At 37.7% G+C, this 26875-nt stretch overlaps 1 protein-coding gene across 1 annotated transcript; it reads left to right on the top strand.

Moving 5' to 3' along the window:
• The first annotated feature begins 6915 nt into the window (after positions 1-6915).
• WHSC2_1 (Negative elongation factor A) lies at positions 6916-26855 on the top strand. The gene is made up of 8 exons (XM_051208207.1): positions 6916-7148; positions 11392-11841; positions 11878-12151; positions 14389-14956; positions 16440-16986; positions 22135-22515; positions 23253-23778; positions 25781-26855. The coding sequence occupies exons 1-8, from the start codon at positions 7080-7082 to the stop codon at positions 25993-25995; spliced, it is 3030 nt and encodes a 1009-aa protein (XP_051066562.1). The 5' UTR covers positions 6916-7079; the 3' UTR covers positions 25996-26855.
• The last annotated feature ends 20 nt before the right edge of the window (positions 26856-26875 follow it).

The following is a 26875-nucleotide window of genomic DNA, read 5'->3' as shown; positions in this document are numbered from 1 at the left end:
ATCCCGACGGTGACTCGTTTAACATGTTGAAACAGTTTTCCTACCATAGTTTTACCACCCTTGCTTCGTAATTGATCAGTGTTTTGATTGGCGGACTCACGGTGGCACAAGACAATAGCTAGCTTGGATTTGAAATTACCACTTCTTAGTTTCAGAGAACCTGAGCTGCCTATTTACAAAAATAATATTATCGACAGTCATGTATCTCAACCCTAAAAATTTAGGCATCTTTAAAGGCTAAAAGCTTCCTCACAAAACTAATGTTCTGTTTTATATTCATCAGTAAATCATAATCTTCGATAGTACTGTCCTACCATCTAGTGTAGTAATTTACCATGAAATCGTTTGAATGAACGTATACGCTATAAAAATAAAAGTTTGAATGTGATCACCAACTCCAATGCTTATTTTTCGCAATTTCAACAAATACCATGATAACACAAAACACCACGGTAACGCCTTGAACTAGCGTTTGCTTCATGTCTTTACATTTGTCTCTACAAAGTAGTTTTCCGCACCTTTCTTATTTTGAATGACACTTTCTTTTTCCATAACTTTTGGCCTACAAAGATACCTATCCCTCCACATACACACTGTCGTAGTCCATTTTTCGTTATCGATTCAGATGTATATTTTATTGCTCTTTTGATTCCCTTAGAGATGGTACTACTTGTATCTTATTTAAGTTAGTGCTTTTTTCACGTCTTCACCTGGTTTTCATGTTTTTCTTAAACTACATCTACATCGTTTTTGTCGATATTTGGTCATGGTGGCTGCCATATTGATTCACTTCCCTCCTTGAATTTGTTGCTTGTATTTAACTGGAATTGTTCATTTTCGATTGTGAATTGAATTGTAAACGCTCAGAGTCATTGAATGATTAAGTATTATATTACGGAAATTCCGCATGTGATCTATCCAGAAAGGATAGAATAACTGATTGCATTGATAGGAATGTGTACTTGTTGCATATGGCAGTTGTCTTATATCGTCTACCAATATATTTACTTTATGTAATTTGGATTTGACTTCTGTCTGAACAATTATTGGTTGAATAGACCGGTGTTAATCTTAGTTTAGGTAATAATATACACTTATAATGAAATTTAGAATCGTCATTTACTCAATTGCCTTGTTTCGGTTTCAACTGGACGACAGAGCGGATCTTAACCAACGTAAACAGTTATTCATCACACCAAACATTCTACTTGAAAGCTACAGTTCTAAACAAATATTTTGACATTGAACGAAATCATTTAACAATACCACCTTTTCCAGAGTTTCTCCGCAGAGTTTTTTTGGGCTGGTATTATCTGTGTTGTATTTTAGGATCCTGCTTTTCCCCTCGTATATTTTGGGGCCTACTGATGTAGAGGCTACCTCTACACTAGTTGTATTCATCTGCATTTGTTCGTGTGTATAGGATAGAAGGACTGTAGTGATTCACATTTATCACGAGAACACGACTGGTTTAATAAAAACAATTATTATTATGACCAACTGTACCAGTGTTTGTTTTAACGTGCTTTTGTTTGACTGTGCTAACGACAGCTATATTGTGCTTCCATTCTTATACTCACACTTTGATCGTGACTTCGCGCGAATTCGGTTACGTTCTGTAACCAAGCTTGTATCCTGGCACGATCTCGGTATCCTTTCGATACCACGAGATCGCCAGCAAATATATCTCGACTTGGTCCATTAACTGTCTTTTGATATTTGGCTTCTCGGGGATTTTATGGATTTATTTGGTTACGTTCAACCCTCTCCCTCTGATTTATTTGGCACGTGTTTCTTGGTAGCGGTGTTCACAGTTAATCTCAACTCGACCCCACGCTACAGGACCAGGTCATCTGCGAAGTTCAAATCATCTGGTTGCATGCAAGCTGTTCATCGTATTCCGTGCCTTCCCTCAGATGTCGAGGTCTTCATAATCCAGTGAACTACCAGAAGAAGGATAAACGGGGAGAGTAAGCAGCTTCATCTGACTCAGATCCGCACTTGGAGACATGCAAACAAACAAAGACACTAAGCGTACTAAAGAATAGGATCTTCTGTAACTTTGGTATCGGTGAGGCACACATCAACACTGATGAGAATATTCTAAAGCTCAGCACCATCATAATGTCGACGGTTTTAGACTCTCTAAGCAAGCCTGAGTTTCCTAGTACGGGCTCCATAAACGCAATTGTGGGCCCCCAAAACTCTATAGCTGACTATACCCTTGTCAACAAAGCCGAAAAGGATCGAGTTTCACCGTCAAAAAACTGAACAGACCAGGTCTTACAGTGAAATCAGCTAGTGATTTGGCCGTGTAATCTACCCCTAAGATTGTCCAACCAGTCAACAAAGAGTATAGGAATCCGAAACACATCTTTACTGCCAAACAAGAAGGACCCCAACCTCAACGTAGCGGAAAACCTGGGGAAACAATCATGTTTCTCGGTGTTTCACTCATAATCGGAAACCTTGAAGACAGCTTTGAGCTTCCAATCAGTCTGCTGGACAAAAGTGATAGAATGCTCTGGGAAGAGATGAATAGGAAACTCAAACTTCCCAGAATTGAGTCACTAAAGGTTACATGGCTCATATGAGAGAAGGACTTTAAGCACTAAAATCAACCACGACTTCGTGTAACGTTCACCAACATTGTCAATGTAGAAGATGTTCTACTGGCTGCTCATCTACTGAACTGTTAAGGGGATATAAGAATACAATCTGAAATGCCATATTCTGAGTGCAATTTCATCAGGAACATCTTTAAGGAAGTTCGCGATATGTTCTTTCGCAGAAGAAATATAATTGTGCTAGGTGTGCCAGAAAACATGGATCCTGACACCACATACTTCGATACTCTGGAGTGAAAATTCAAAAATCATTCTTTGAGGCTGAAGAACATATTGACTCAACAAGTGGTGAAAGAAAAACTGGGGTGGCTAATGAAGATAACCTTACCGTCCTTCCAGATGGCGGCTGCTACTCTCGAAGAATTTTGTGCTAACAGACTCCACATGTATCCGGACGGGCCACATGACCCAAGGATCAATCACAAAAACACGTTGGAGCTGATTATTTCACTCTTGGACTGTCGGGATCGTGAAAAAAGTGGAATGGACAGATGCTACCGACTCGGAAAACCTTGTACAAGTAGATTGCCCGCTCCTTCACATAAGGCTTATTCAAATAGACAGGACGATGAGACTCGTTTCAAATTGGGAGCATAAGCTGTCTGTATATGAATGCAGTGAGTTTGCCGGATAAGGTGAATGGGTTTCGTGAACTCAATAATGCTAATAATGCTCATCTTATAGGAATATATGAAACATGGGTATCCTCGCAATTTACGGACCAAGAGCTAGCAATACCCGATATGTTTTTCTTTCGCAATGACAGAATAACAGGAACGGGGGCAGAGTAACCTTATACTTGCTATCTTGCCTGGAGGTACATCAGGTGCACAACCAAGAGTTTATCAACCTTGATGAATCCGCATGATGCTTAGTTAGATTTTCAAACACATCGAGGTGTCTAGTTGGAGTTATCTACAGGAAGCACACTACTGACAATGATTACGACGACTGTATGTTGGAAGGATTATCCCGCTCCACTCTTCTCTGCTACGCTCATATTCTGATTCTAGGAGTATTCAACCTTCATAAAGTCAACTTCTATGAACATACATAAATTAAAGGTCACAACTCTATTGAAGATCGGTTTTTCAGCCTCATTAGAGATCTCGGATTGTTCGAAAATGACAAGTAACCAACTCGCTACAGAAACAGTCAGACACCGTCGCTCTTAGACTGCATTTACAAATAAAGAACTCCTAATTGACAACGTCTCCTCCTGGTGAAAGTGGTCATACCGCCATATCCTTCAATCTCATCAGCGAAACTGGGCTAAGACATCTCATGGACAACAGGTGCTGGAATTTGTAGAATTATGGTCTACTAGTACTGCTCTAATAATAGACCTAATCCTAAAATTGTAGATTTGTCATGATATAACTGCCTAATCTATAAGATCTTACGTGGAAGTCACATCATCGTCTACAACAACTCACTGTATCGTAACAACTACCAATACATGATGAAGAACAAGCTTAGGCTAGAGAAAGAACAATATACTTAATATGAATAAAAGATATAAGGTAATATTCAGAGGGACCACACCTGCATGGCTGAGCCATGCCATCCGATTAACTTCAATTCATTCAATTAACTGTTCCCGCCTTTTCCATCATTAGGTATTTCTCCGCGTTAAATATTGAATATCTATTTTCCGAGTAGTGTTGTGTTCAGCTTTGAAGATTGTGTGGTTATGGTCCAATGCCACTACAAATTTCAAACGGTTGAATGTGTCAGCTTTTCAGGACAATCTGCATCAGGGGGACTGATAAGTTCCCTCTCAACTTGAGGTGGAAGATCATTAATATTTCTTACTGCGTATCACCTTATGTGCTATTGTTGGAGAGATCTTGAAAGTTCCTCGAAAAAAGTCAAAAAGGCTCTGAAAACGGCGAGAAACATCTTACCTAATCACCATTCAATAGAAGTTTCCCCAGAAACATCTAGAAGATGAAAAGTCACATGTCGCGCTTCTGATCGGATAATTACCCACACTGCTATTATGTATAGTGGAGTTCCGGAATTTTCCGGAAGCCGAAAGTCATCTAATTTGCTATAAATACCCTAGATTTCCTGTACATAAACGAACCTTGGAGTAAAGAGTTTCTTCCATATTTCGCGCCTTTACTCTCGTGTTCAGGACGCTGAGTAGGTTTAGCCTGGTGGTTAATAGAAGAGCTTAGGAACCGAATCCAGAGTTCAATTAAAGGATTTATCAGCCTTAAAGCAATCTCTTCCGTAAACGGTACTCCAAAACCTACAGACATCAAGGATTGCACTCTTCGTTTGCTAGGCCGCAAAAGGCACTACTATTCATAATACAAACGAACTGGTAACAATCGAGGAAACAGGCGATCCAAACAAGCAAGGAACCAATGCACAAAGTCAATAAGAGGAAATAGACCTCAATACCAAATAAAGAGGGTCGATAAATTTGTATCCAATCCAAAAAGGTTATTCGTCATCCAGCCTCTTTTCTACAAGCCAAAACCGGAGTTTCTCAACTACTAGGTCCTAAAAACCAAATCAACAACAATGGTGACGCTAACTGCTTTCTAGCAAAACAGTACTTTCGGACATTTCAACCAGCCCATACTAATTATATTGATGAGAGCCTCACCTGCAACTCAGTAGGACTCTCAGGAGTGAACCTGAGCGCTGACTTCGTGTAACGGAAACTGCAGCACCTAAACAAGGATACTTCACCCGGCCCTGATGTTGTCCATTCTGCTACACTGAGGAGAGATGCTTCAATCTCGGCAACACTGCTTAGCGTGATACTCTCACATTCGCTAAGACGAGACAAATTACCAGAAAATTGGGAGTTGGCTCACACCACACCAATTATCAAAGGAGGTGAACGCAGCGAACGTTCAAGCTATAGGTCAGCAACACTTCTGGCGATACCCTTAAAATTTATTGAGTCCTTGATAAGCGATGGTCAACCGGACTACTTACTATCCATAAACTTCTTTTCATCCCAACAGCATGGCTTCAGAGAAGGACGATCTTGTAAAACTGACCCGCTGACCATGGTGGATAGATGGACAACTACCCTTGGTAGTAAGGGGAAGGCTGATGTCATATATCTTGACTTCTCAAAAGTTTGTGATTGGGTCAGTCATATATGCTTTGTCACTAATCTCAAACGATTAGGAATCGAATCACCTCTGATTGATTTACTTCATATCTAGAAAATCGACATTTTAAGGTCAGGGTTAACTTCACTTTCAGGCTATGTAATGTCTGAGTGGGGCTCCTCAGGGCTCAGTACTCGGATCTCTTCTTTTCTCGATTTCAATTTTTTAAGTTCCTAGAGCAAAAACTGCCAAATACGAAGCCAAAGACAAGTGAAATCAAAAGGTCCAAAGCCAGAAATTATAATGTTTTGAATTATTTGAATTGTATTATGAACTAGGAATCCCAGAATTAACACAATTGAATTAAGAAGTGAGACACAAGCACAAACGGAAGTATTGTATTTGGAATTCGAAATCGAGCATTCAACAAGTACAAAGGTATTATTAGTTCGTTCAAACACCACAGAAATATAAAAAACAAGTCCAGAAGTCCAGTAAAACCAATACATTTAAAAACAGTGAAATTATTAATATTCATTATGACAGTTTTAAATCAGTCAAATGTCCCCTCTTTTCCAATGACACCAATCACTGAATCTTTACCCTTTATATCACAGACGTCTTAGAGGTGGCTTCCAAATGACTTACAATTTACCAAGCACTTCTGAGCATCTCCTTAAACACCTACTTAAGCGTAGTCCCAACACAAACCTTAGGCGTAACACCCCTAAACTGAAAATCCAAAAAATCAGGATAGAATGTAGGCACATCTTCTATTCCTTAATAGTAGTTAAACTGTGAAGTTTGCTGCCGGCTGAGCTAGACCATGAGACTTTCCAGGAGTACTTTAAGAGAAGACACATTGTTAAGGACTATGGACAGTGTCTCATTATAATTTACCCTTTTTTATCGCTTAATTTTTATTGAAGGAACTGGCGATCCACCGCTTCTTGATACGGAGGTCCGTTAAGCGAAAGCTTCTATTCCGTCTAGAACCGCTTGAACCATTTGAATCGATAAAAATTTATATCAACAAAATCGTGAAATAAGGATAATCTAGTAATGAGAATCGGAAGTTATCAGTCGAGGTGTTGAACGCATTATTGTGGGATTAATCACAGAATTAAATTGTCTTCTAATACAATAGTCTAGTGATTGGAATTTGGTTTCTTACTTTCAGTGTGATAACCTTAAGAGCGTAGTTTGACCTTTAGACGTTACTTTATATGGACTAAGGAGTTACACTTTTGCAATGGGTGACTTGATGAAATTTGTTCGACAGCAGTTCTTTGATAACAACTGGACTAAATCTATTGATCCTGATTCTCTTAATGAAGAAAAACTGGAATGTATCGATGCCTCTTTCAGTCATATGGATGTAAAATCAAAGTTGTGTTTACTCTTAGCTTTCAGCAACGTGAAACAAAGTACAGTACAACAGGTTTGTAATGATCGTTATCAAGTATCTTCCCTGTTATCTTGTCTACGTTTATAACGTTGTACCATATTTAGTTTTTTATATAATGCCTGCGAGTGTTTTGTGTACCGACACATCATTAAATCCGTCGTATGATATATTCGTCTCTCGTTAACTAAAAAAATATTCATTATTTTAAAGTCCTTCATTGGTTCACCTCTTTATGATGGGATGTTGGTAGTTCTTATCCAGATGCGTCAGGTTGTTTTGTCAATATGGACCAATTGTTTATCAGGTCCAACATTTTTTTGGCTAAGAATATAGAGTATCACTGTTGGTTCAAATATGATCAAACCGCTGAAGCTAGGGATATCCTTACTCACCTTATGTAATATAACGGTTTATTTTACTAATGTCCTTCAGGGTTTTCTCGGGTGACTGTAGAAATGTTCATCCTTTTTGGGGCTAATCAAAATGTAAGTGATGCAAATGAGTTATTCAGTGCGGAAAGACTGGGTAATGTATACATAGCTTCTGCATGAGTAATAAATTTACGAACGTTCTCGTGTTTCTGATGTTAATATCATACATAATATGCCCTGTGCAAAGATTCGTCCCCATAAATTCTTACCATTCTGCGCGTTACGACCGTAAAACCGCTATCTGCGTGTGAATTATTCTACACTCGTTTCATTTTAGGTTCGAAAATATCAACCAAATAGTTATGCTTATGTTTGTCTTTTTGTTACATGCAAGTAACCATAATTACGCTGTACCCGTATGTAAATAAAGTTTGAATAGGTCCTAAAAACTAATTGCTATCTACTCCGCATTCTAATTTTACTCCTTTTGGTGCCATAAGTAGACCTGGTTTATCCAAAGTTACTTCGGCGAGACTATAATTTATGGACGGACCAATCAGATAAAAGGTAACAGGTGTCAGGTTTTGGCGCGAAATTCACCCGTCCATTTGGTTAAATAGAGTTTTGGCATTATAGCTGATGTAAGTTGGTGAAGAAAACCCTAAATGTAATTTATAACCCTAACCATCAACTGTAAATCATAATTCCAATTCTTCACCCTGGTATATAACCCTCATTTGGTTATAGCTATTAGATAAACCCTATCAAGGTCACCTTAGTGTCACTCAAAGGTCATCCATAAATCATAGTACCACCATTATTTCCACCGCATGATTTCCCACAACTTTATCACCTGCCTCGGCTAGTAGTATTTAATGATGTAGAAGTAGGTTGCAAGAAAGACGGGCGACCAAACCGAGACATATCATCAGTCCATAATATCAGTGATTGCTGGTTGGAGCTATGCCTAATTTTTTGGTATAGCGCTGTGGAGATTGTTGAATTTTATTGAAATTATGACCCGATCAAGGCTGAGGAGTCCTACACTAGGACGAAGCGACCGTCCAGTGCTTCTATGTTTTCAATACTAGTCTTATACTGAGCGGTTCATGATTTCAGCTTAATTTTTTTAATTTAATAAACTCCCTCAGGAGGCACTTGGGTATGAACCACATTTCGAGTATGGGGGCTAACGACACTGGCTGTTCAGATTAAACTAGGTGGTGAGGGGTTCACAACCTGAACTTAGTGGCCAAAAGTCGATTGCCTGAACTGCTAAACCATAGATCTATCAACCTGCTGGAGATTACCGGGTTGGTATCTATGCGATTATCATGACCGATGGTAAGAGGTGATGGGTAACATGACTCGTGATCGGTCGCAATGTGTTATATTTCTCTTCCTTACGGTTATGACCCAGCTATTCCTATTGCTTAGTATTCTCGGACACCGATTCACTCGACAAGTCCCCAAATCAGAACACGGTTGAACAGGAAAGAGATTTTATTCCAAATAACAAGGTTAGATGGAAGTAAAAAGCACAATAGGGAAAACGTTAGTATATTTATAGGTTTTACATGAGAAGATTCTAGAGTATTCTTCAAGTATCGACTAGCGCTGATTGGATAAGAACTAGCCAGTCAGCGTGCACCAAAGCAATCGTGCATTGAGCATGCTTTAATTCAGTCTGTGTCCCGCTAACACAATGGCACAGAAGCATTTACTTTTTGCCTTTCTCAGATAATAGGTTTCAACATGATTTCATACTTTTTATATAGCTAATTAACTCCCTCTTCTCGAATTACATCGTTTGTTTTTTATCTCCTGCTACTGGTACTGTTACGGCTACTACTATGGAGTTTGTTCTGATAACTTCGTCTAACCGTATTTACACGGCGTATGTTATATCTTATGGCCCGATCGAATATTACCCGACAAAATCACCAGTCAGGACACTAATTTATGTGACCTTGTCCTTGTGCTAAGTCAATTATGCGTTAACTGGCACGAGTAGTCTTTAGTCAACTCTGAGTCCTCATTGGTCCTCAAAATGGTAACTTCTCGCCTAGCTCAGCCCGTCCAGTCCAGAACATGAATATCAACCTCCGCTGTATGGATCGTATATTTCAGACGTACGTAGTTTATATACAAACAGACGAGACCTCATCACACCATAAAATGGAAAAATAATTATTATACGAGATCGAGTCACAAGTAGCTGTGGGTATATTAGACTGTAATTAATAGAACTAAATTGGGAATAAGCTAAGAATAGTAAATCGTGTAACAGTAGCCAATAGGTCAAATGAAAGCTTATGATTAAAGGAATATATATACTAATAGTCCATCAATATAAGTCCTAGCAGTTGCTATCCATTTATTCTTCGTCCGGATATAACAGTATAGCAACTTTGAATGATGAACATATGTCCCAGACCCTACTTTCTTTATGACTGACTAGGTAACACGATGTAGAACATATTAAACCATATCTGATGACTGCTTCGTGAATGTGGCCCGTTTATTTCCTACTTGCTTGTGGTCAGTTCTTATTAATCGTCATGTAATAAATTGCAAACTGAATTTGTCAATAAATGTTCGTTTTTATTCGTTCATTGCCAACCGGTGCTCTCAACCTGAGAATATTTAATGACTATCTCGTTCTAAAGGGTCATGTACAATTCGCGAGTTCGACTAATATGCTTGGAAATTTCTGTTCCATCGATAGTGACCTGTTTTTTTGCATTTCCGTCGGACATTTCCCAAGTCTAAAGTTTGTTTACATTCAATATTTTATCAACTACAAAATTACTTTAATACTGGAATTGGTTGTCTTATGGAATATATGTAAATATGTCGTCGTCAGTAGTTACTAAGTGGAATACACAATGTTTCACATTTACTTACGTGAAAATGGTGTATAGTAGCCGAACCCGTGCTTAGAATTCTCAATTTTCCAGGCCATGGTATTTCAGTTCTGAACTTACAGTCATTTGAAAAGCTGTTAGATGTATTTATACAACTTGAATTCCCACTCTAACTAAATAAAAGTTGTCTCCATTTTGCGTGTAATTTTTTGTATTTTTACGTAGCTCCCTGTAAGTTGAACAAAGTCTTTGGTGTAATCGAAGTCAGTTATTGAGGATATCTGACCCGTTTTAATTACTTTTTTAAAGCTGCACTACATTTGTATCGACCTAAAGAAATTGGTCATTGGAGAGCCTTTCTTAGTTCCTCTCTTTGAATTTCCATAGATTTTCGAGATTTTGTCGAGTTAGTGCTCGCACTCAGATGGTCAGGACTAGAATAAATCTTCCTATAAAGAATTTAAATTTACTTATATCTGGAAGTAAGTATAGGAGGTAATACAGTTTAGAGATATCTTGAATATTCAGTCATTACTCTAGTGGCTTCTTGGCAAGTGAAATTAGGTTACCCTCAAATATCATTTAATTTTTTGATTTGTAATATCACTAAGACTATCTTCATACATTACGACAACATTTACAGATATTGCAACTAATGATTTATAGCTTACAATATTGGTTTCTACCGTCGTCTGCTCACAATTACATCCAGCCAACCTTGAATTTGAATGTGTCACATCACTAGCCCTTTTAGAAACTTTCCTCGCTATTCATAACTTATACATATGCTTATCAGCTTACAATTTTATTCAAGTGTTTATCGTGTCCACAAGTTGTTGCAAGGTCTTAACTATCTCCAGGATACTCCAAATAGATATATCTTTGCTTGTTCCTAGTTAGTTCTTAGGTCAATTCTATATTTTCCTACATAGGTTCGTATGACCACAGAACATAGCTGTGATTGTATCATAACTAATTTTTGTCCGATATTTCAAATACTTGATAGAATTTGGTGTTCCTGTTTTATTCCGCTCACAGATTAATAAACATATCGAAAACATATTTCTCCAAGCTCTGGATGAAGAAAACAATCTTGTCAAAGCTGTCGCTACAATTTTGCACAGTAAACAAACCCTTAACTACCTCAATTTCGATATTTCGCCTACTAATGAGGCTTTTGGGAAGAATATAGATAAACTACTAAAAAGCGCTACTAATTGGAATACTGTAGATACCCCTCTGCTAGCAGAATATTTGGGTCGTAATGTTCTAGACAAATTTCTTAATTTGAAAGGAAATGATAAACCTCCAGCCAGTCTTCCAAAATGTGGTTTCCAACGACGTGGAAAGCTGGAATCAGAACATTTGAAGGAATCTTACCTCGAAAAATTAAAGGATGAATGTCAGCGAAGACGTGTTCATGTTCCAATACCTGGAAGAAGCTTTGCTCGTCAAGATGAAACGGAAGATTCCGTTGCTGTTGAGGTGGTAAGTAATGCAGGAAATTCGGTTACTTCGTCACAGTCAGATTCTACCTCATTTTCCAGACGCAAAAGCACTTTTCCACGTATATCTGGTCAAAGTTCTGATGATCTAGATTCAAAGCGATCTTTGATATGGACTCGTGCCAATATAAATAAAACCGGAAACAACAGCGAAAATAGACCTATTTCTACAAACGACAGAATTAGTAGTCGGAGTCCTGCTATGGCAGGCGTCAAGAAGCATTCAGGAATAAAATTGCTAGAGTTTGATGAACTACCTGCATTCGGACCGAAAGCTAAACAACTTCGTAAAGGTTAGTTAAAAGCTAATTTTCTATTGCTGCTTTTATTTATGAGTAATTTGTTATGGATTGGGAGTTTATGGGTTGGTGGGCCAAATAAAAGATTGTTGATCGATGAATAATAAGCAATGATATGTGACCGAGTGCTACCTGCTCACGGACTGATTTATTGACCCAAGCTCCCGACTGATTTGAAATCAAAGACAAGACCACTAGCCCGGGAAATATGTTTTTTACGTAATGATGTAACATCCTTCTATACAAAATATTAACAAAAAATATACATAATAAATTTTCAGGCAATCTTAGGAAATCGGTTTGTAGGTTCAGTTAATCAAGGTTTGATTGTTAAGTCGAATTCCTTAGCATCATATCATAATTAAAGTAGTCTTATAACACACATAAAGCACACTATAAACTTGATCACTTCTAATTGATGAACTACTTGATTTATACTATTTATCCCGACTTTCCTGAAGTCATCTATTTAAATTTCCCGCTTTGTATGTATCTAACTAATAACAAATCTATTCGTCACTCACGTGTTTTAATCAATTATTGTTGCAACTGAGTTAAATACTCGGGAGTTCCTCCTGTTCTTCTCCATGGTTGTGAAAAATGACCACTGAAGTTCGAATACAATAAGACCACTGAGGTTGTTTATTACTCCTGCCTTGCCACTTTCTGTTCAACTTGCTGTGTTAATCAGATCATGGCCCAATACAAACATAAATTAACTTTTTATGATCAACACAGCGAGATGGGGATTTTCGTAAAGTTGTGAGAAATCACTATAACCAGGAATTTAATAGCTTAGATGACGTGTTAGAATCCACCACTATTTCGTAATTACATTCATTTACCTTCATGGAAATATTCAACATTTCGTTTTTATCGACATCTTATTCATTTCAAAAATGTTTGTTATTCTATTAACTTCCTCTTTCTATGGTGTTTCATATTGTCACTTCGTTTGATTTGTTAGTGTGCTACCTCCCACCTTGTTTTGGGGATTGTTTCGAACTCAGGCAGATTTAAACTAGGTGGTCTCTTGTGGTAAAATATTTGGCTCCATCGACCGCAACGCATTATTATCGAGGATATTCAACACAGCTGCTTTGTCAGTTAAGAGGAATGGACTTTTCTCTCTGTTCTCTCTGCTTTTACATCCGAAGTTTTAAGTACCTCATTTAAGTTTCCATTGTTGTTTCATTCTACGCCGTTTTTCACGATATGTAAAGGCTTTCATAGCAAGATACTCATACATCATTCGTTTTTCAGACATTTAATTTATTTGTCAGAAGTCGTCGTTTCACACAACTATGGAATACATTTGTTTACAAATATAGCGACATTGTTTCAGTAACACTGACACTGTTCCTCTATGAAGAACCCGGCGTCTATCGTAGGTTGTTTAGGTTGAAGAATGATATCAAAAGATTACGTCTGTACTGCTTCTATCAAGTCGAATATTCCGACTATCTTGCCGCTGTGGTCAGATGATGGAAGTAGAAGGTAGACAGTTTATAGCATGGTGTTTTGCAACGATTGGTATTTGTGTCAGATTGGTCTTGACTCGTACCTCTGCTGGTTAAGCCTAAAAGGATCATACTGCTTAGCTATCTGAGACGTCTTTAGTAAGGCCTAAAGCCAAAGTCTTGGGTGACCGTATTGCACATGTCACTTATCTTTTTCACAAAACTAATTTGTATTTTTTGAAGGAACAAAATCCATGGTTTGGCGCTAATAACCCATACATTTAGAAAAAGGTGCAGATTTTTGCTTAGTATGATTGTTTAAACGTGTTTACGTTGGATTATCTTGATGAAAAGATAACAAACCTTAAGTGTATATTGCTGTAATAAATTAAGAATCTGGAGATGCTACTGATTAACTCATGTGCGTTTTTAGCTAATTTGATAAAATTCAACTGTTTAACATGTTTGGAACGCTGTGGAGTCAATCAAGTTGAGAATAAAACAGTATCTCAAAAATTAACTGAAGTTAAAAGTGGTTATCACATTCCAACTGTGTTCTAAAAGTATCGGTGATTGTGAGTTTTTACTGTTAGGGAGTCCCAGACAAAAATAAAATATCTGTTTCTTGATTTCTAGCAGCTTTCTATTTGACTTCAAGTTGTAGCAAAAGTTAGCCTCAAGGTATGTTTTTATACTATCTATATTCGTTCATCAGTCGACAAATTTCCGAAACTGTTCAGTGGATTTATTATCATGTAATTACTTCCATAGAAAAAGAGCGCGAAACGAAAATGAAACTTAAACAAGAGAAAGAGGAAAGAGCTCGTGAGAATAAGGCCGCTCGAGAAGCTTCCAAATTAGCTCGTCAGTCTGAACGACAGGCTTTACTTGAAGCTCGCAGACAAAATATGTCCATCTCACCTCTATGGTCAAATAATCATCAAGAACTTTTGGAAAATAAAACGGAGATGCAAAGTATGTCATTGAACTCCAATCCTAAATTTATGGGTTATGATCCAGGTGCCTTTGAAACTAAACCATCTTTTACAGCTTCATCGAAAAATTTCCAGCAAGATTCACTACATAAGACAGAACCAAATAATCGTCAATTCCCACTTCACCTTACAAGTTCAAATTCAGACGTTTCAAATCGCATTATTTCTCCCCAAATAAATACTGACATTAAACCAGTCATTCATCATCCGCTTCTGTCGACATCTATTTCTGTTGGTTCCAAAAATAGTACAATGTATGTTGAGGAAGAAGATGATGATGACGATGATGACATGCTACAAAATGGTGAATCTGGAGTGTACACTCTTGGATTCCCTAAGACTTTGTAAGTTCATACATAACTCACTGGTTTAGGTGTTGTTTACGATAATTTTGTTGTTTCATAATTTATATTTTGAACAGCACAGGACTAGTGCTTCAGATCTTTCCTATAAAATTTATCAATAAGGTTGTAAGAAAATTACCTCATTAGATGAGATACAGCAAAAGCACTGATAGTTTTATCACAGTGATAAAGCTAACAGAATGATGAGTATTCCTTGGAACTCGAGCAACAGAAAAATTTATGAACAACTGCCCTGAAGCTTTTAACTTGTTTTTAGATTCATTTGAAAATCACCTAGCATATGTAAAGTAGGGTTCAATAAACAACATCAAACTTCAATCTTTTTTGGTTTCTCGATAGTTTTACTACTCTCTGAAGTCGACTTTTCAGTTTAGTTCTAAACATAACTTTCATTTCAGCTTCAGAGACATACTTCATTCATTTATGAATGGCTTGAATAAGGTATCTGTTCTAATCCATTACGCCCTCGGAATATTGTCATGTTGATAAGTCTTGCTACTGATGCGCCTAAACTTTTCCCAACCAGTTCCAATGTGTGATCTTCATTTGTAATAATCGTAAACAATAGCTATCAAGATCGTCTGCCTTAATCTTATTGGATCAGTTATCGCTGTTTACTGCCTATTGTTTAACGTTGGGTAAATGAAAGTAGCGAAACTCATTAGGATATAAGTATAACATACTAACGGCCTTGAGCTAACCAATCAAAATTACGATAGCACCCCATGTGTTTTGCGCGAAATTCAAAGTTCAGTATAAGATAACTTATATGTTACCGGTAATGCAGTAAATATTGACAATATTTGGTCCTTAAAATGCTTGAAATCAATAGAAAATATCTATTATGTAACCAAAATTTGAATTTTAGGTGATGATTAAGCCAAATTACGAAAAATTCCTGCTTCCAAAGCAGATTGTATTAAAGTACTTGATATGATTCAATAAGTAGTCAAGAGTGCTTTGTGAAGCTAAGCCGTGTTCTCCCACTCTAACCCATACTTTAAATTTCAACCCTACGTTTGTAAACAGAAGGGTAATAAAGAGTTGAATCATAGCTGATGTAAGTTCGTAATGAAAATCTTAACCCTAATTTGTAAACCTATATCAGAGCTCCAGCCTAACTCTTTTTACCTAACCCTAGCCTTTTTGCACTATCCTTGGTGTCATTTGGTGACGAAGACTCACAAAAACCCACAACACTAATCGGACTGCTAATATCCAAAATTTAACCTTTTCCTTTTACTGCAAAAAAATAATTCGACATATGAGGATTGATTGCTAAGATATTATCCCTCTGTCATAATACTGCTTTTTGCTGTTAATTGTTTTGTAACTGGGCAGTGTTTCCTGATTGACTGATAGGTCGCTAAATGTCGTTAGCATAGTATACCAGTTACCGCCTCGTTCTTTAAATCACTGAAAATATCTTCACACCACCAATATCTTTTTTCTCATTTTTCAGCAATTTCAACTCACCTTTTAGTGCAAATCTCACTGGTATCCAATCTTCTAGTTTCCCATCTGGCCCTATGACTTCATTTTCCGGGACTCACTCATCAAATTCACAGTCGGTCAATAACATACCTGTCTCCAACTTAGGACAGACCCATTTTGTTCAATGTCTTCCTCCCAATTATTCTACTGTTTCATTCTCTCCTGTATCACAAACACTGAATACACCTGTGAATCACATCAGACTTATCAGACCTGGTATTTCACAACCGAATACAGGCGGCGTTGTTAAAGTGATAAATGCTCCATCTGACTCACCGGTTCGAATCATTTGTGTAATGGATCCAAATTCTTCTAAAATTGCACCAAATGCTATGTTACAGTCTGGAAAACCTTTAAATATTAACATGTCACAAGGCCAAAATACGCAAAATGAAAATACCAACCATGGATTGTCTAATAATTTTTCACAGTCGTCGGAATTCACGTATCCTATATCTACTACTGGTGCGCAGGTATTATCTCCTCAACAAGTTGCATCTATCCCTTCAGAATCAGTAAGTGTTTGTTTGTAATTATAATTGAAGATGGACATTTTGTATTTCCATAAGCTGTTTTTCTCTGAGGAGTTTATAAAATCTAAGATTTTCCGCCTTTTGCACCTACCACCTTTTGCAATTATAATTAATTGTTGGACTTCTATTTCGCAGTATGTTTATTTATTTATTTATTTGAACACATACATAGTGGTACAAGAGTGCGCCAAATATATATGCGCCACACAAAACAATGAGAATTTAAGGGGAAGGAAAAAAAGAGAATTATAACGAAGAGATTGATGTAAGGTGGTGTAATAATAATGGTAACAATGGGGAAACGGAAAGGTAAAATCAGAAGAAATCTCCCAGTTAAGGAAGACGCAACCACTTTTTTTATGAAGAAAGTAAAAGAAGGTTACAGCAGGATCGCCACTGGCTTCTATTCTGAGCCATATATGATAACGTCTCTAGCCACTGTGTCGCACCATCTCTCGGACCCCAACCAGAGAGTCGTGAAGGACCAACAGAAGCCAGTCCTTTGCAGCTTTCTTTCATACCACGACACCATGTCATATACTGACCACCTCTCCGCTTTTTCCAACCAGTCCCAGAGTCGGCAAATAATGTACGACGTGAAATTCTCTGGGACGACATTCGGAGAACATGTCCAAGCCATCGAAGTCGGTGTTTCAAGATGGTGACACCAATTGCATTATCGTCTCTATGCCCGAACACACGATGCCGAACCTCTGCATTACTGACATGGTGTTGCCACTGAATGTCAGCAATCCTTCGGAGACAACAATAATCGAACACAGAGAGTCGTCTAACGTCCTCAACTCGGAGAGGCCAGGTTTCACAAGCATAGAACAAAACTGCTCTCACCGACGCGTTGTAGATCCGACCTTTTACAGCCAGACTAACATCTCGAAGGCGCCAAAGGTGGCCCAGATTGGCATAAACCGCTCTGGCTTTCACTATACGTGCATTGATCTCATCACTCACACCCCCACCAGCACTTACGCAGCTACCCAGATACACGAACTTCTCGACTACTTCTATCTGCTCACCGTCCAGGGTGAGTACAGGATTAGGATCCTGCCAGTCTTGTAGAAGTACTTTGCACTTCGAAGGTGCAAAGCACGTACTATACCTACGGACACTGATTGTCAACTGATTAAATGCGGATTGCATGCCTTGGGCATTATCGCACAGTAAGACAATATCATCCGCATACTCAAGGTCGAGAAGTCTTCCTCCAGGCAACAGATCCACACCGCCATTACTTACATCCATCAGAGCTGTTTCCAGAATGTCGTCGATGGCAAAGTTGAAGAGGAATGGTGAGATTGGGCAACCCTGCCTAACCCCAATGCTCGAATGGAACGATGGAGAGAGATGGTTGTATGCCCTCACTCTGCCTGAGGTGTTTGTGTATAGGGCTTTCAGGATGTTAATAAACTTCTCAGGCACACCCTTCTTCAATAGACAATCCCAGAGAACAGCCCTGTCCAACGAATCGAAGGCAGCCCTGATGTCAAGAAACAGTACGATTGTTGGCCTTTGAAAAGTATGGCGGTGTTCTAACATTTGGCAGAGGGTGAAGATATGATCAATACATCCTCGACCAGAACGAAACCCAGCCTGCTCCTCGCGAGTCAATCTTTCTTGGGTTTTGAACAACCTACGAAGTATGACGGAAGCTAATAGCTTGGACGCAATCGGAAGTAGACTTATCCCCCGATAGTTGTTACAGGAACGACGTGAACCCTTTTTAAAGATAGGGACAACTATCGACTCATTCCATGACGTTGGTACACTCTCTAGCTGCCAAACCTTTGTAAACAACGTCGTCAATTCCTTAGTCAGAAAGTCACCACCATCTTTAAAAAGAGCCGGAGGTAATTCATCTGGGCTAGGTGATTTGTAGCGCTTCAAGAGTTGGAGTTCCTTGCGGACTTCCGCCTCGTTTGGTGGATCAGTCGTCACCGGCCATGGAGGGCAGGACAGTCTGACCGATGTTTCCGGAGCAGCAAGCCGGTTGAACTGCCCTTCGAAAAATTCTGCCCATCGTCCAAGACGTCGATGGATGTTAGTGATTAGCGTTCCGTCATCCTCGCAGATTGCTTCGCTCACACCAGACTTCTTGCTGCCAGTGGCTCGGATGAGTTGGAAGAGCTTCCGGCAGTTACCAGATGCAGCTGCTTCTTCCAGCTCATTAGCACGCTTCGACCACCAGGCTTCTCGGTCCTTACGCAAGCTTTGCCCGATTTCATTACGTAACATCCTTCGTTTGTGGTCAAACTCACGGTCACTCGGAGTAGACCGATGGGTTGGATGAGTTGTAAAGAGCCTGAAGAAACCCAGTGCTTATAAGCGGGACGTTTCGCGAACCCACAACTGACTGTACCCTCCATTTTCATGGCGTCATGCAATTGCAACCAATGCTCATCCATACTTTTCGGTGGAATGGTAGCTAGCCTAGCACCTAGCTCGGTTCGATACTTACTTGCAACAGAAGTTGCAACCAGCTTGCTAACATCAATCCGTTGGTGGCGGTCACTTTGGTGGCCACTGAAAAGTAAGGTAAGATTGGCGCAGACCAAAGCATGGTCAGAGTCCAGATAGGTACTCCAAAAGGAACGGCAGTCTTGTACACAACCACGCCAGCGGTAGCTGATCGCGATGTGATCAATCTGAGTCCAGGCTTGAGATGCAGAAGGGGGACGCCAGGTTGCACATCGGCGACGACTGTGCCGACAGTTAGTGCTAGCCAGAAACAGGTTATGGTCTGTGCACAGTTGCAGTAGATGGTCCCCGTTATCTGTCCTGCGACCAACAAGTCCCCATTGGCCACCTAAACGACTCTCTTCTGTGCCTAGACGCCCGACCTGAGCATTCAAGTCTCCGGCTAGTACTACAATATCTGTCGAACGCACTTTCTGGAGAAGAACAGATAACTGGTGGTAGAATTCATCCTTGATTGCATCCGGTCTGCGCTCTGTCGGAGCATAGGCGGAGATGACGAAAAGACATCGTTTCTTACGCCGATTTCTTCTCACTTTGATGGAACTTTCTAATCTAACAGCACATAACCGACTGTTAATGGGGATCCAGTCGATTAGTGCTGCCTCAGCTCTAGCGCTTAGTGCGACACTAACGCCAGCAAGACCAGACGAAGATGCCACAGAGTCCCCGGATAAGCGCACGTGAAACAAGCTTTTCGAAGCGACAGATGGAGAGCGGATTTGTAGTACTTCACCAGAGTCTTGAATACGAGTCTCGGAAGACAGCAGACATCGATATTAAGACTTTCCAAAGACATAGCCAGCCCTATCTGTTGTCCAACCTGCATAAGTGTGCGAACGTTGAAGGCAGCCAGTTTGAATGGTGCACGTGGTTTCAGAAAAATGCTTCAGTACTCATATTCGGTGGTGAAATACAATTTTCAACCGGACAGTGACTCGAGAACGTTTAGATACAGTCGAATTTCCACCAAAGACGAGCCGCTGTATAAGTATAAAAGAGGGTGAATAATGACGTAGTAAATAATAATAATAATAATAATAATAATAATAATAATAATAATAGTAATAATAATCATTTTATTGTTATTCGAAGCGAGAAAAGTAGTTTCCATAGATATAGAGAGTTCATCATATTTGTGTGTGGGCTGTGATACTGCCCGGGTGCCCAGACCGAAGCAGGTGGTTATCTTAGGGGGCCACACCCCGAGCTTTTGACCTAAAGTTCTAACACACAAGGCAGTGGAGCATCGTGAGGAGATGCAGTCCCATGGTAGCCGGTGACCAAGGAATTGGTTCGTACGCCATTTGTTCCCTCAGGATACTGGAGCCCATGTGCACCATTGGTTTGGAATCCGGTTAAAGCGCCGGACATTCGCTTTTCATCCTCTCATTTTTGTGAACAACACCCCCGCCACGAGAAGGCAATGAGTAGGACTTCTCTGGCAGAGACTGTATACGCGTGGCCGTGTGAGAGTATTTCGAGAGGGAGAGCGGACTATCCCCACTCTCGGCCATACCAGGGCATTTGGGGACAGTACGTCTTAGAATAGACGATAACGGAATAATAATCAGATTAATCCCTCACACAGATAGCATTTCCTTTGAATACAGTTTAGGAAAAATGATTAAAAAAATTGCTAGTTTGTTTACAAACTCCAGTATCTGATTGAAACGAACGTCAATCAATGAATAATTAAATCAATGCCTTTTACAAGTGTACTTTATTCGAATAATACTTAAAGCTTTTACTTTGTGAATCCCTCTTACTTTTAAGACCATAAAAAGGCTTCAGTTTTTTGACGAAGAGTGTTGAAGATTTGAAGCTCATGCAGATGATTTTGATGGAGTTTTGTTCTCTGAGCTGAATGGTTTGGTCGTGGAGCTTTCATCGTTCTTCTGAACGACATCATCAGCACAAAATTCCCGTAAAAGTGAAGTGTTCGAGTTTCTCCATATATGGTTCACAGCTTGTTCTGTAGACCTCGATGTTGATTGGTCTTTGTTGACCTTAAGGCTCCACGACCAAGCCATCCAGCTCAGAGAACAAAACCATCGAAAAGTGTTTTGACATAATTGAAATTAAATTCTTAATAAGACATTTGGGTCATCGATTATTGTCCATTCACATGTGTATCACATAGTAATAAACCCTAACATTGTTAGTTTTGTAATCAGTCCTCACTGATCCTTTGTACAATTGTCTTTGGTTGAAATCTATGTATTATAGTGTCGTCTACCTTACTTAAGATTTAACACTAAATACTAATGGTTTAATAATAGCACAAGTTTTCAAAATGAAAATTCGCGCTTGACATTTATTTGACAGTATAGTTCTACTACGAATTATAATTAGGTGAAAGATAAAAGTTTGACTATGTGTCTTTGTTTTGCATTAGTAGCAGCTACTAAATAAAACAAATTTTTTTAAAATATGCTGGCCATTACAAGTTGCTTTTTTAGTAACTTTTGCTATACTACTATCCAATCGTTTGTTTAATAATAAAAATATGTAATTAATGTGGTTTTCAGATAGGGATTTTACTTAATACATAATTTATTTTCAATATGTTGATACTTCTATTTTGTTTATATTATTTTTGATAATTTCTTGTATTATAAAGCTGTTTCTAATTTTTAGGTTCCTAGTATGGTTGTCAACAGTTCCATCCCAATTTTACGTCCGAAACTTAATTCAAGTAATCCGTTAGTATGTATTGCTCCTCGTCCAAATCGTTTAATTCAAATAAATTCTACAAATAATATCTGTGAAAATACAGTTACTTCTCAACCAGTCATCAATTCATCAGGAAGTAATCAAATATACTTATCACCATCATATCCTATACAACATCAAACATCAGTCAATTTAATTAGACCACCTAATTCCACTACTGTTATTGATAATAAACCTGTTGTGTTTGCATCGACTCCAACACGCTTAACTTCACCACAAGTTCAATCTCAACGACCTCAGCTTGTACAACGATTTAGTGTTATAGCACCGAAACCAACAGTTCAGGTATAGTTGTTTGTAGCTTACTATGCTAGAACATATATTTATTCAATAGGTTTCACTGTACTACTATTTTATTTATCAATATGGAAATGCTATTTGTTGTTCTGTCAGTTTTTGTGGTTGTTATAGAATATGCAATAAGACTGTATATATTAGTTGTTTGTTTCAGAAGCGGTTTATGTAAATCTAACTAATCTTGAAACGTTTATGGCTATCTATTTGGCTTTATTTCGACTTCAAAGTACCTTTGACTATTTATCTGTTTAACTTAGATTAAAGTTTACAGTAACTGGTTGAAAATCAGGTTGTCATATATCGGAACAGAATTTTCACGCGTCATGGAAAATGCCACTGGTTAAGATTTTCGTAAATCTTCAATTCTCCAACGTACTTTTATTTAGTTTCAGAAAAGTAATTATTATCTCTTCTGAGTGTCTTAATTTACACTTAAATATCTACTCAACCGTTCTGCATTTGTACTGGGAAGTCTACTGATAATAACACAAAATTTGCTAGTGTTAATGGGGCAGTTATCCGTAGACTTGACATTCAGCCCCTAAAATCGCGACTTTAAGAAGCGAGATTTCAAATTTGAAAATAGCAATTTAAAGAATTATCTACTTAGTCGTTCATTTTTTAAAAGTAGTGTATAAAAGCTTTTTTAGCGTCACTAATTTACAAAGTGGTTTCAGGATAAATTAAAAATCATTTACACCTTATTTTCTGTTTCTTTCATCTAGTCTTCAGTAAATCAAACGTATGTTCAGATATTACCGCGACCTACAGCGACAACCGTTCAAGCAGCCAGACCACCTAATTTGACTGTAATAAGACCGTCAAATCAAAGTAAAATTCATGTGGATTCTTCTAATGTAACACAAAATACCACTAGTCACCAGGTTGTTGTATCAAACGCATATACTAATAATGACACTGGCAACTCTAATATTAATATACCAAATCCCTGTGATATATCTCCCGTATCTATTACCACAAGTCTTCCAAACTACAACATACACCTGGCGGAGACTTCAAATACTATGGTTCCTAATGAAACAAATCTTATAAATTCATCACAACCTTCATTAACAACGGTTACTGGCAATATTGTTAACGCGTCTACAAATTTGTCATCTGTGAAAATTCAAGATGATTTATGTTTAACCGAATCACAATTAAGTACAGTGCAAAGTTTATTCCAAGATGCAAATCGCGTTACTCGACCTGAAAAAGCAATGATCATATCATTCATCGCTGGTTCAAGAGGTAAAACTTTTAAAAATACAATACACATCGTATTCAATTTAAGTGTATTCATTATCATTAATTTAACTTTCTACAATCAGTGTATGTGTACATTCAGTTTACTCTTGTTTTATGGTTAGTTCATGTGTGTGTGTACATCATACTCCTAATATAGGTGATTTTCTACAGTCATACAACTCATAATGTATATTTCAGTCAAAAAGATGTTGGATTTAATTCTACTGGTTTTTATATTTTTTAATTAGTAAGTTAACAAAGTGATCCCATGATATAAGTTCGTTAACAGTGATGTAGACAAATTACTTCTTGGTTTTTACCTTTTAGATTTTTGTATTCGCCATAAATTGATCTCATTTGGAGTATGACTGAAAAGTAGGTAGCACTGATTGAATCAAGTCAATTTTTAATAAACCCTCCAAATCATCTAAAGTAACTTAATTACCGTTTATCAAAAATATGGGTAAAATTGTTAGTGTTAAATTATCTAGTTTGTTGCATATACATGATAACAGCATCTTAGCCAGTAGGTATGTACTTAACAGAATAATCGATATAGTCTATTTTATTTTCCATTTCGAATAAAAATTATCACGAAAATTTATGAATTTTCACAGTTAAACTCACGAACGAATCTTAGTTAGGCCACCATTGAGAACATAGAAACACCGGACGAGCGTTTCGCTTTGGTATGGGACTCCTTAAAAGTGCGCATCCCAGATCCTGCACTTGGGAACCGAGCCCAGAACTTTCGCTCTCGTGCCCGAACACCTAATTTCTTAAAAATTGTCTCGGGTTCCAGTAATGTCCATGTTTAACTTCAATTAATCCATGATATTACACAACACTGTGGTGGGTCACTAACTGAACCCTACTGGTCATGGCTTCTCACGAGAACTCTAGGAGCTACATCTTAAAGCTAGTCACTAGTGAGTACATGATTGTTATTAGTATGGAGGATCTGTAGAGATTGCAGTATTTTCACGCGCGCGAGATCAAAGGTCCTGGGCTCGGTTTCCGCGTGCGGGATCGTGGATGCACACTGTTGAGGTGTCCCTTACTGAGCTAAACGCTCGTCTAGTGGTGGTCTAACTAAGGTCAATCCGTCATTCCAACTATGAATATACTGCAATCTCCACAGACCGTTATACTAATCCATATGTTGTATCAATCCCTTATATTTTTGAGTAGATATTAAAATAAAAAGTGTTCATCTTTTGAGGGGATTTATTTAATTAAATTCTTGTCTTTTCATAATGGTAGAGTTTTATGATGGACTTTTGTGTGCTTATGTAAAACAGATTATTTATGTAGCTTTTTCGAGAATAAATCAGTTACCCCAACAAGGAGATTAAATTGAAATCCTGATGATAATGTCAGTGAATTAATGAAAACTATCTTTGCAATAATATGAATAAATTTGATTGGATATAACTTATATATATTTGGAACCTCCAATTGATGTCTATAACCGCAATTAATCAATCTCTTATTGGCATATGTACATCCTGTGTGAATTGCCACGATAGTGCCTTTAAATCACAAGCATTTTAAGCAGGTGTGTGGAGTCGTGGGTGCTCATTTCCGACGAGTCCCGAAAAGGACGAAACGCACGTTCTGGATTCCACTGTTGGCCAACATTCACCTCTGCTTAATATAAATCATCCAATACATGTTTATTTACTTGACTGTAAGCCACACCGTTTTTATTAAAGCTAATTTTATTACCTAGCTCTAAAAACCGGTGTAAGTAGAAAAAGATTCAAATTCATAATCTAGTGATTGAAAACCTATTGCTTTTATCAATAAACTCCCACTATTCCACAAACCTAACAGTTAATCTTCTAAAAAATGACTGTCCTGTCGAGATTTTCAATTATTTGTTGTCATGATCGGTTTCTTTCCGAAAATAACCGTTGAATATTATTACTTTTTTCTAATTTTTTATTTCCTGTTATAATAAATTTTGTTATAATCTGTTTATTACAAATAAATACATTTCCAGATAATCCACGTCCAGAGACTGGTCAAATAACTCGTATTCGTCTTAGTGAACATAGAGAACGTGTTCTTAATCAAAATACTGGTCAACTAGTGGATTTAGCTGTGGACACATTTCTAACTATGGATTATTCAACTGGAAAATATGAGAAAATAAAATGTTATCGTAGTGATACACCTGAAAATCTTGTTAATCTACCTTTACATAGCAGTATATAATGATGAAGTATTCTTTTATGGTTTGCTTCTATATATGTACTTTCACCACTGTCTTCTATTACTTTCACTCTCTCTATCTCTCACTTTTTTATTTATGCCTGTGTCATGGTATCTCATTGACTATTATTGTTGTTATTATTATTATCACTACAACTGTTCTGTATACAATGAATTTCTCTCTCATTTTTATTCATCACCCCTCCTCTTCCATAATGTACATCACGTGGCTTAACAACAACTATCTTTTTGTCTATCTAATGAGATGAATAGTTATCATACGACACATTATAATCCTTTTATTTATTTATTTTGGTTTTTCTTAATTTTCGAAATTATTTTTTTTATTCTGCAAAATATTGCTTTCTCTTGTTCTCTCTCTTCCATTTATTTAATTTTGGCTATTTAGACTGATTTACTGACAATATTTATGCTGATGCGTATTGTGCTAAGCTCAATTAATTTATATGTTAAAATTTCAATGATAGATTTTCTTTCTATTTGTTTAAACTTAAAGGAGTATCGTTTGTTTTTTCTTATTGCAACGTTTCAATTTATACACATACTACTACTGCCACCATCACACGTTCATGTTAATGTTAATAATAATAGTTAAGAATAGTACAGATAAATACACGAATGACAAAGAGAGAGCTCGAGTTAAAGTAATAATTAAATAATACTACACTCCTTTTTCTCTCTCTCTCTCTATATATATATATATATATATATATAACTGTTTAATATGTTTGAGTTTTATTTTCTAAATGAAAAACTACTTTTCTAAATTTTGCCATTTTTAGAAAAACATTGTGAATTGTACAGCTAATTGATTATATATAAACTACAGACATGTCCACGTATATTGTAAATAAATATAGTT

Source organism: Schistosoma haematobium, chromosome 4, assembly GCF_000699445.3.
Source record: "Schistosoma haematobium chromosome 4, whole genome shotgun sequence".
In the NCBI taxonomy this organism is placed as follows: Eukaryota; Metazoa; Platyhelminthes; class Trematoda; order Strigeidida; family Schistosomatidae; genus Schistosoma; species Schistosoma haematobium.
Note: the sequence above shows the minus strand (reverse complement) of the source record. Positions and strands in the feature narration are given on the sequence as shown.